Below are 11,351 nucleotides of genomic sequence, written 5' to 3' on the forward strand. Positions count from 1 at the left end.
TAAAAACACTATGTAATTATTTTTGTTTTTGGCAGCTTTAGTAGAATTGATGTGTTTTAAGTACTTGGCTTTAACTATCAATTATAGAGAACCACACTGAAAAAAAAAGCATTTCTCTATTGATGTGTGTTTTGTTTTGAATAAACTAATGTAGAGTCATATACAACTGTGGTACTTATTTCAAATAATTTGAGCTTGTTTTTAGTCTGTTCAATAGTTATGAACAGCTAGTCCAGGTTTAGTTATGTTTGGTTAATTTCTGCCTTGGTTTAGTTATGGTTCAGTCCTGGTTTAGGTCTGGTTTGATCCAGGTTTAGGTCTGGTTTGATCCAGGTTTAGGTCTGGTTTGATCCAGGTTTAGGTCTGGTTTGATCCAGGTTTAGGTCTACTTTGATCCAGGTTTAGGTCTACTTTGATCCAGGTTTAGGTCTGGGTTGATCCAGGTTTAGGTCTGGTTTGATCCAGGTTTAGGTCTGGTTTGATCCAGGTTTAGGTCTGGTTTGATCCAGGTTTAGGTCTGGTTTGATCCAGGTTTAGGTCTACTTTGATCCAGGTTTAGTTGCGCCCTTTGGTTTATTAAAGGTGCTTTCTGTACTGCTTTTATTCAGTTACAGGTATTGCTCAACAGGACCTTGAAAATCATGCATTACTGTGAGGGACTCACCTCTCCACAGATCTGACTGTTGTTAGATCAGCTGCTGTCGTCTCAGGCTTGTTTCCATGGAGACACTGTAGATAAGTGCACTATTGAACATTTCAGTCAGAGCAGTAACATCTCCATGCACCTTTAAGCTTTGTGATAGTCTTTGTTAGGTCATTCTTTCCTTACTATTTCTAATGACTTTACTTAAACCAGCTCAAGATTCCACTGGATGGATTGAGGCCAAATTCAGTTGAATGTTTATAAGTGTGTAACATTGCTCACTAGGACTTTCAGCCCCCCTGGGGGTTTTGACGGATCCTCAGGTAAAAGTTACATATAAATGTAAAATCCATTTTCATTCGTCCTGTGAATGTCTTGTAGAAGCTCTTTCATGTGTCACGTGGACGTATAAACCACTGGGAAGGTCAAACAACCTTCACAATTCTGCCTGACAAAAATACATGAAAATTGTGTAAAATTACCTCTATTAACAAGCCATTTAACACCAGATATAGCAAAAACATCTGATCGTCATTTTGTAAAATAACTACACTACTTTTAGTTGACGAACTAAAAAAAGTTGGGTTCTGTGCCAATTTTATGCCATTCTGTGCAAATTGGCATTGTGTGGCATCAACAGCTTTTCAACATATTGATTCAGGTAAACATTTACATTCTGACATGTAAGGACAGAATTAAGCAATAATTTAAGATGTCCACACAATTTATGTGCTATTTATTCACATATTTGTGCAAATAGTGAGATGAAAATTATAAAAATGTGTACATTTAGCTCTATGAGCATAAACTCCTGTGATCACTAGCTCTTGTTTACACTTTAAGTGTGTGAACTCTTTTTGTAGAGAATTTCCACTGTAAAAAAACATCTCAACTGTTACTGTGAAAACTATAGCAGCTCATCCCAGATGGTTTAAAATGTATTTATATGACAGGATGAACTCAAAACTGTGTTTTCCCTGGGAAGCTATTTTTGATGAGAAAACAGCCGCTGTAAAATAAATTCTGCATTTTTTTTGCCTCCCTGTTTAATAAGTTTTGGTGCAAGTTTAGTACGGTTACATTTATCACATTATTTTTTAGCTTTCAGCTTGTGCATCGTTTGTGTATTTTTAGCTTGATAAATTTCTTTGTTTGCATTTGCAGGGCAGTGACTTTTGTGAAAGATCCCTGTTGTTTAAAGTACATTTATATTTCCTCAAAATGGTTTGGTTGTATCTGTAGCTAAGGTTCTGCTGGTTTAATATGAGTGTTAGTGTCTCCTGGGGGACACGCCTCCTAACCATTTGTTTAGGAGGTGTGTCTGTCTGTTTATGTCTCTGTGACGACAGGTGAAAGAACTCGATCATGGCACCTGTTGTTACCGGGTAAAATAACCGTCTGACAAATCTAATAATATCCAGATGACTGCATTTGACGATACCATAATAACATCATATTCATTATTCGTTTGTTGTTCACGGTTCATTATTTTATGATTTCATAGAAGAAAACTATAATAAACTAGCTTACTAAGCAAATACAACTCTCACATTTTCCCACTTTCTCTGCTCTACTTTTCTCACTTCCCACGTGTATTATCAGTATTTATCCACACAGTTATGTCTGTCGAGAGCGATGAGGTTAAAACACACGCTATCTGGGCTCTGAACACTGAAATGAGCATATTTCAGCCCAGACATGTCGAAATTCCTCCACACCAAGGCCTCGTGATGATTGGCTGACTTTCCTGTGCGATTTGTGACTCAGAACAAGTGACCTCGTGTGCGGGGAAGAGGTAATGATACTGCGTAAACACTTCCACAGCTCCTGATCTCAAAGGTCGGAAGGAAAGCTGGGAAGGGTAAGTCTGTGTCTCACGAGTTAGTCAGTAACACTTTGTCAAACTGGTTAAATTGTGTGGGTTTTGTCTGTCAAACTGGTTAAATTGTGTGGGTTTTGTCTGTCAAACTGGTTAAATTGTGTGGGTTTTGTCTGTCAAACTGGTAAAATTGTGTGGGTTTTGTCTGTCAAACTGGTTAAATTGTGTGGGTTTTGTCTGTCAAACTGGTTAAATTGTGTGGGTTTTGTCTGTCAAACTGGTAAAATTGTGTGGGTTTTGTCTGTCAAACTGGTTAAATTGTGTGGGTTTTGTCTGTCAAACTGGTTAAATTGTGTGGGTTTTGTCTGTCAAACTGGTAAAATTGTGTGGGTTTTGTCTGTCAAACTGGTTAAATTGTGTGGGTTTTGTCTGTCAAACTGGTTAAATTGTGTGGGTTTTGTCTGTCAAACTGGTTAAATTGTGTGGGTTTTGTCTGTCAAACTGGTAAAATTGTGTGGGTTTTGTCTGTCAAACTGGTTAAATTGTGCAGGTTTTGTCTGTAGTTCAACATGAGACGCAAAGTGGGATTGTGTGGACTCATTCTGCTCATTCTCTTCAGCTACAGTGAGCAGTCTAAGGTGGAGTAAACGCAGCTTTGTTGTTATTTACTCTGTTGTTGTTGTGAATACCTTTGTCCATTGAGTTAAACATGAAAAAGAACAAAATAGTACCAATAAAGTAGGACAAAGCTTGTTGAGAATATCTAAATAGGGAGATACTCTCAAGAAAGGATCTAAAATGAACATATAAATGATCAGAATTGCAAAAATTTCAAAAGACTAAGCTCAATTTGACCAGGTTTTAGATGCACTGTTTTGACATAATCACAGTAAGAAGAATGCACATTTCTCAAGAGATTTTGAAGGAATAAACACCTGTAACTGAATGAACACAAGACAAATAATAATGTGACTCCTTTAACAGAAGAGTTATCAGTTATCTTAAATATTACACATTTTATATTATTATATTAAAGATGATTTTTTTTAGATAGAAAATCCAACTTGTGTTCTCATTCTTTGGTAAATTGATATAGCAGTAGCAGCAGTAGTAGTATATGTAGTAGTAATAGCAATAGTAGTCTTTGCTTGTCCATTGTTACAGTTGTATGAGCTCAGATGTGGAGTAATTTTTTAACATTTCAAATACAGCCCTAAATAACACGGTGTAACAGATAATAACCTATTTGAACCGGGACTTTTCCATTACAACTTACAAAATTTCTTTTGTAGTTGTTAAAGAAGCAGACAATCTCTCAAGGTACAAATAATAACACAAACAAATTCATAACAAATGCACCTACTCAATTATCAATATGAAGCCAATATTTCAATAATCTTACATTTGTGTTTGTTTCATAGGAACTGACTGCAGCGACGTTAAGAGTAAAAACCCTTTGGCGTCCAGTGGAGTTTACTGGATTCAGCTAAATGGAGCCAAAGCGCCTTTTAAGGTAAAGTCGTGTTAATGAGGTAACTTAAACTCTTTTGTTGTCATAGTTACAAATAAACTGTTTAAATGAAAACAATCCACAAGCCATACATTGCCTCGATAGCAAGGATTTGTTTGACTTTATGTGGTGCAGGAGGCCTAATAATCAGAGGGTTCAGTTCAGCTTCCACTTTAACCCAGATGAGAATGAGCAAAAACAAGTGAACGTCTTATTTTAGAACCTTTTAAATAAGTAAATGTTCTCTGTATTTGACTGTCATGAGCAGTCTGTATTGTCCTGAATTTAACTTGTAATGTAATATCACAATGGCTCGAATAAATCAAATTACTATGCATTAAATTAATTCAATTCACAGTTTTACAGGTCAGAATTATTACAGAATATGGAGGGAATTAAACTTCATGTCCTTTTGGAACATATGACTTTATTACATACTTTACTTTATTTTATTTTATTATGATTATTTTATTATTATCTTATTTTTATCTTTATCTTTTTTTTTATTTTTATTTTTTTATTTCCCCCCTCCATTCCCTATTAAGATAGGAGAGGAGTTTTGTTAATAAGAGTTTTTTGTTTTTGTTCATAAGAGTTCTATTAAGAGTGTGTTTTGAAACTTCCTATAATCTGTCCTTGCCTCCTGTTTCTACTGCGTTGTAACAACGAAATTTCCCCTTGTGTGGATATTAAAGGTTTATCTTATCTTATCTTATCTTAATGCCCTTCTGTAGGTCTACTGTGAGATGCGCTCTGATGGAGGATGGACCGTTTTCCAAAGACGCAGTGGGCCCCAGGTGAAGTTTGACAGAGTTTGGGCCGCCTACAAAAACGGATTTGGGAGCCTCACCCGTAAGTACAACTTGTACCATGGTACTTGGTGGAGCTGCTGTGATAAATATCCTATTGCACACTGGCACATTCAAACACAGCTCTCTATCTGGAATTTTGAATGACGTTCCTCTCAATAAAATGTGTTGAGGGAAAAAAAACGAGTGAGGGAAGGATGGAACATGAGATTGATGCTGCATCGGACTGTTATGGTGAAGAAGGAGCCGAAAGGCAAAGCTCTCAATTTACCGGTCAATCTACGTTCCTGCCTTCACCTATGATCATGAGCTTTGGGTAATGACTGAAAGGACAGAAGGTCGAAATGAGTTTCCTCCGCCGTGTGGCTGGGCACTCCCTTAGAGATAAGGTGAGGAGCTCGGCCACACGGGGGGAGCTCGGAGTAGAGCCGCTGCTCCTCCACGTCGAGAGGAGCCGGCTGAGGTGGCTCGGGCATCTGTTCCGGATGCCTCCTGGGCGCCTCCCTCGGGAGGTGTTTCAGGCATGTCCCACCGGGAAGAGGCCCCGGGGAAGACCCAGGACACGCTGGAGAGACTATGTCTCTTGACTGGCCTGGGAACGCCTCGGGATCCCCCCGGAGGAGTTAGAGGAAGTGTCTGGGGAGGAGGAAGTCTGGGACTCCCTGCTCATACTGCTGCCCCCGCGACCCGGCCCTGAATAAGTGAAAGGATGGATTTAAAATAATTAAATAAATTATCACCTGGAGAACGATCCTAGTGCTCTTGACCCAGCACACATAACAGAAAGGAATGTATATGTCCAAATATGGCTATAATACTGTAACCCTGGTCAGTAATCTGGATTTCATCAACTGTTATCACTTAAAATTAGATCCTTTGTTTCTCCTCCTCTGCACTTTTTACATTCAGAGATCCTTAAATATAGAAAACATCATGTAACTTTATGCTTCTTTGCAGAGGACCACTGGCTCGGACTTAGGAAGACTTTTGCTCTGACCAAAGCCAAGACCAGGAAGTGGACTTTGAGGGTGGATCTCTGGGACCACGAAGGAAACTCGGTGTTCGCAGAGTACAACCATTTTAGACTGGGAAACGACAAGTCAGGCTTCAAACTGCACGTCAAGAAGTACAAAGGGACTGCAGGTACTGATGACTGCGACGATTGTTCAACTGTAATAATGGTGTAGAGCGTTCACTTTGGTGGCATCTAGTGGCAAAACTGCAAATTGAACCGCATGCGTTTTCACCCCTCTTCCCATATGTTTATTTTAATCAATGAATTAAGCAGTAAAGTTTAGTAGAAAATGAACAAAAGCTTGTATCGGTTTGAAGCAATTCTCAATTTCTGTGCTTGGCCAGAAAATTAGTTTAAATTAGTTTTAAAGGGACATTCCATCATGCAAAACCAACCTTTATGAGTTTCATCATGTCATACTGATGGTGTCTTCTTATCATTAGTGTGCTCAGAGTTGTATTTAAAGGTTGATTCATGCACGTTGTATTGTTCTGCATTTGAGTGCTCAGAAAGTGTCTGTTTTCACCTACCCCCTATCCCCGCCCTCTTCTCTATACTAACATGCGTTCATTAAAAAAAGGTAGACCCTGGGTACATACACGTGACAATAAAACCAGGTCAATGAAAATCTGCTGCTTGTTAAGGTCAAATGCAGCTAAAGGCAGGTAGTCCCATTTATATTTCTAATTTCTATAAATATTACTAATTTGTTGATACATTCTGCAATTTATTGTGAATAAAAGGGAAACTAATTGGCTAATTAAGTTATAGTTTATTCGTAAGTAATATAAATAAACACTATGTCTTCTTTAACTTGTTACTGATGCATAATCGAGTATCAGCGTAACAGTAAAACTAAATATTTTCTATCCTGCCTTTATATTTACCTGTGTGTGTGTGTGTATATTATATATATATATATATATATATATATATATATATATATATATATATATATATATATATATATATATATTTATATATATATATATTTTCATGACAGGTTTAATAGTCTCGATCCTGGAAGTCCCAGTTTCACATTTTCACATGCCCAGTTCATTCTAACTGTACTCATTTCTTTAGGTGATGCCATTCGTGGCGTGTACAGAGGGATTGACCAGAATGGCTTCGGCTTTAGCACCATAGACAGGGACAATGATGGATGCGACCCCTGTATTTTTGGGGACATAGCCCTGGGGGAGTGTGCCACTTCAGAGGGAGGCGGCTGGTGGTTCAGTCGCTGTGGGTCGGCCAGTCTTCACGGCGACTATCACCCAGCGGGGGACCACACGGGCTGGGCGTCGGGTCTGCACTGGGACAGCTGGAAAAGCAGTGCTCCGTACTCTCTGAAGGCCACAAGGATGATGATCAAACCAATGGAGTAGAGGAGATTATTTCAAACATTGCTCAGCTTTGTGTTGTTGGGTTGTGCAGTTCGATGTAGCGTTGTAGATTCACGTTGTACTAGTTGCTATATATTGTTTGAACAGCATTGCACATTATACAACAACGTCTGCATGAAACTTAACAAATAAAAACGAATTCATTAAATGCTTCACGAGACCAGGGGAGGGCAGCAGAGTGTAACATTTTAAAATGGTGCACAAAACGTTTCACTGCAAAAATAAAGCCAATGAGAAATCTGTTTTTTTTTTTAAATAAATGAATATGTATGTATGTAATATGTATGACCCTGATACACACCAGCCTTTACAGCCATAATACAAGGCAAGGCAAGTTTATTTGTAGAGCACATTTCATACACAAGGCAATTCAAAGTGCTTCACACAGCAGGAAAAATGCATTCAAATCACAAAGAAATGACAGAAACAGAAATACAATAAAATTAACTAAATAAAAAACACCTAGCCAAATCCAAATTTATCGGACCACATTGGCAGGCATTCCAGACACTCTTTCCCATATTTATTTGACACTGCAGCATGACAGGCGTCTCCGGGATGGACACATCACTTTTAGATTGATTTGTTCCCATATCTAAGCGCTCTCTGCAAACTGCACACGTCTGTGCCGAGCGCATGTTTCTTTCACGACGACTCTCTCGTCGACACTTCCACCTGATGTGTGGCGTTTTGTTTCTTTACCGACGGACCTAGTCTTGTCTGCCCCGCCCTAGATTTAGCTTTAGCTAAACTAATTGTCTCAGACAAAACTCAACCAAAGCTTTAGTGTTAAAACTTGGCTATTGGTCAGTGGCACTTCCTGGGCTTTACAGTAGGCTTAGTGCTGACTGACATCTGACCAGCGTGTGTTCGGACCCTGTCCCCAGGCACCTGCCATGAGCTGCGCTTGGACACCAGCACAATGGGCTATTGTGTCCAGCTAAATTATTTACATGTTCAAATGCAAATCGTATCTAAATAGTAGTTTTAGAATTGTAGAGAATTTCTCTAAAGAAATTGAATAAATTTAAAAAGGTGCTATTTTTAAGCTAAAATTTAAAGGTGTAGGGTACTACCTCAAAATAGTCCCAGATACATCTTTTAGTATTTAAAATGTCAAAAATAAAGAGAAAAGAGAAATCCTTTCAGTCATATGCAGCTAAACAACTGTTTTTAGCTTAGATTTGAACATCGTCAGAGTAGAAGCCTGTCTCACATCTTCAGGAAGACTGTTCCAGATCTTAGCTGCATAAAACTGAAACGCAGATTCCCCATGTTTAGTCCTGACTCTGGCACCAGCAGGAGGCCGGTCCATGTTTAGTCCTGACTCTGGCACCAGCAGGAGGCCGGTCCATGTTTAGTCCTGACTCTGGCACCAGCAGGAGGCCGGTCCATGTTTAGTCCTGACTCTGGCACCAGCAGGAGGCCGGTGCATGTTTAGTCCTGACTCTGGCACCAGCAGGAGGTCCCTGAGGTCCTCAGAGTCCAAGATGGTTCATATGGCACTAACATGTCCGAGATGTACTTTTGTGCTAGGCCATGGAGAGACTTGTACACAAGCAGAGCTGCTTTAAAGTCTATTCTCTGAGCCACAGGAGCCAGTGCAGAGACCTGAGAACAGGACTAATGTGATCATACTTCCTGGTTCTAGTCAGGACCCGAGCAGCAGCGTTCTGGATGTACTGCAGCTGTTTTACAGCTCGTTTGGAGAGACCAGTGAGCAGGCCGTTAGAGTAGTCTAATCTACTGGAGACAAACGCATGGATAAGTCTCTCCATAAGATAATCCTTTATTGTCCACACATGGGGACATTTTGGTGTTACAACGCAGTAGATACAGGGGGAAGGACAGATAACTTCTTAATAGAAGAACTCTATTGAACAAACCCAAAAAACTATTATTAACAAAACTCCTCTAATATCTTAATAGGAAATGGAAAAAAAATAAAAAATTAAATAAATAAAAGTAAAGGTAAAATAAAATAAGGTAAATAATAATAAAATAAAGTAGCTAGCATAAGACTAAATAATACTAACACTATTGGTAGATCTCCAGGTCTTGCTGACCCAAAAAGTAAATCTTAAGCCAAAAATGGTTGCCCACTCCTATAAAATAACCAGATAGCTATTTCTGCATTTCTTTTCCAATGCATCGCTTCTCATTTCCACCTTAATGATCTGCCATTGGGGTCAGAACGGTACATATCCCAAGTAAATAAACCTAGTTAACAGTAGGTTACTTAACCACACTCAGTTTGCTTTTAAAATGTTTGTTCTCTGATTAATCATTGCAAGAATGTTATCCAACTAAACATACTGGTACTCCTAATGTTCTCTAGTTCAATAATGTGTTGATTCATATAGTTTTATTTTATTTAAAAATGTACTATGTTTTTATGTTTCTAAAATTGAAAACCATGTCTTTGCAAAACATGGAAATTATACTATGTTATTTGACCCGTGGCCCTGCAAATATAGTGAGGTCAAAGTGTTGCAACTGTCAACTGTGTGAACTATGAACTTGTGCAGCAAATGTGGTCTGACACTGCATCACGGAGGAAGTTGAAGGGCGGATGCGGTTATAACTGACACCTCACAAAGTAAAAAAAAAAAGTACAATTACTCCTAAGAGTAATGATGATATGCGTAAAGTTTGCTTTATTCCTGTATTCTAAACCTTTTTTTCTGCACCATAATTATTCTACATTCTAGATTCTACAAAAAAAGAATAATCAAAAGTTTATATAGTTTGATGTAGATTAGTCGTGAGCGGTTTGAAGTGCACCGAACATAAGGTAAAAACCAAAGCACGTGGTCCACATAATGTTTTTTACTAGTGGAACTTCCCAAATACTACAGTTTTTTACGATTGAATAAACACAATTTTGATGGTTTTGTTTTATTTAGCAAAACCCTACACACAATTAGCACAACCACAAACCCAATTATCAACACCTTAGCTCCTTTGCAAAATGAAACACTCTTGTAAATACTATACACTAACTTATCAAAACCACATTTTTTTACCACATGAAACACACACGTTGCATATGACTTAACTATGTTTACACCAGTTACACACCAGTTACACACTGCTGTGGAAAACCTTCAACACTTTTGGCTAATTCTGCTTCTAAGTGCATAGAGTCGTATGGGTGAAGTACACAGTGAATTTGAAAAACATCGCTCGGATTTGCACAACTGGAAACACAATGTCTGTTCACACTTTGTGCACAACGATACACACAGTGAACACTACACACACTTGTGTTACTGTGGACACCACACAGGACACAAGACTAATGCTGTTGACAGTGTCATTTATTTTTGTCCATAAACTCAAGCCAACATGACGAAAAGAAAACTTTTCCCAGTTTTCATGAACATTACATTTTATCCAGTACAAAAAAGAACCCTCCCAAACTCCTCCCCCTCTTCCTCCTGCTTGAATTCTTCCTCTTCTTCTACCTCCACCTCCACCCCTACCTCCACATCTACCTCCACCTCGACCTCCACCTCAGGCACGGCCTCTTCCTCCTTCTCATCCTCACTCTTCCTCTTCCTTCCATTTTGGTTCAGTTTGGTGAACTCACCTGCTGCATTTTTATAGTGCTTAAACCTGATCTTGTGTTTGGTCACCTAATGACAGTGTTCAATGGATTGGCACATGGGTGTGGTCATTTGGCACATGGGTGTCATTTGACAGTCAAATGCTTTAGAATTGCAAGGAAGTGACTTGATATACTTCTGTGTCTAAATACATACAAGTGTGTTCAGTGTTGTAAATCACTGTGTGTATTGTTTTGCACAAAGTATGAACTGACTTATTGTGTTTACAGTGGTGCAGATCTGAGGCCGAGTTTTGCCTTGAGTGTAAGGTTTTGATAATTGGGCAAAACTTTAGATTTTAGTGTTTATGCAATCGTAAAAAACTGTAAAACCAAGATCGTCACATCAATAGTTCTTCACATACAAGTTATACAAGTCAAATGGCTCTTCAGTTCTGTATATAGACAAACTGCATAGGAACTTCAGCTGAGAGTTATTTCTAAGACACATTGTTGGTAATAGTACACGGTATTCTACAAAAAAAAAGAACAATCAAAACTTTACATAGAGTGAAGTAGCTTAGTCGTGAGTGTTTTGAAAGAGG

General features: G+C 38.6%; 1 protein-coding gene across 1 annotated transcript; it reads left to right on the forward strand.

Annotated features, from left to right (window-relative positions):
- The first annotated feature begins 3,822 nt into the window (after positions 1 to 3,822).
- LOC140368067 (angiopoietin-1-like) lies at positions 3,823 to 7,197 on the forward strand. Its single transcript, XM_072454932.1, has 4 exons — positions 3,823 to 3,975; positions 4,707 to 4,824; positions 5,739 to 5,924; positions 6,880 to 7,197. Exons 2-4 carry the CDS (start codon positions 4,719 to 4,721, stop codon positions 7,179 to 7,181), a joined length of 594 nt encoding a protein of 197 aa, XP_072311033.1. The 5' UTR covers positions 3,823 to 3,975; positions 4,707 to 4,718; the 3' UTR covers positions 7,182 to 7,197.
- The last annotated feature ends 4,154 nt before the right edge of the window (positions 7,198 to 11,351 follow it).

Source organism: Eucyclogobius newberryi, unplaced genomic scaffold (genome assembly GCF_026437365.1).
Source record: "Eucyclogobius newberryi isolate DKJ021-1_F unplaced genomic scaffold, fEucNew1.0.hap1 SCAF_2, whole genome shotgun sequence".
NCBI classification, from domain to species: Eukaryota; Metazoa; Chordata; class Actinopteri; order Gobiiformes; family Gobiidae; genus Eucyclogobius; species Eucyclogobius newberryi.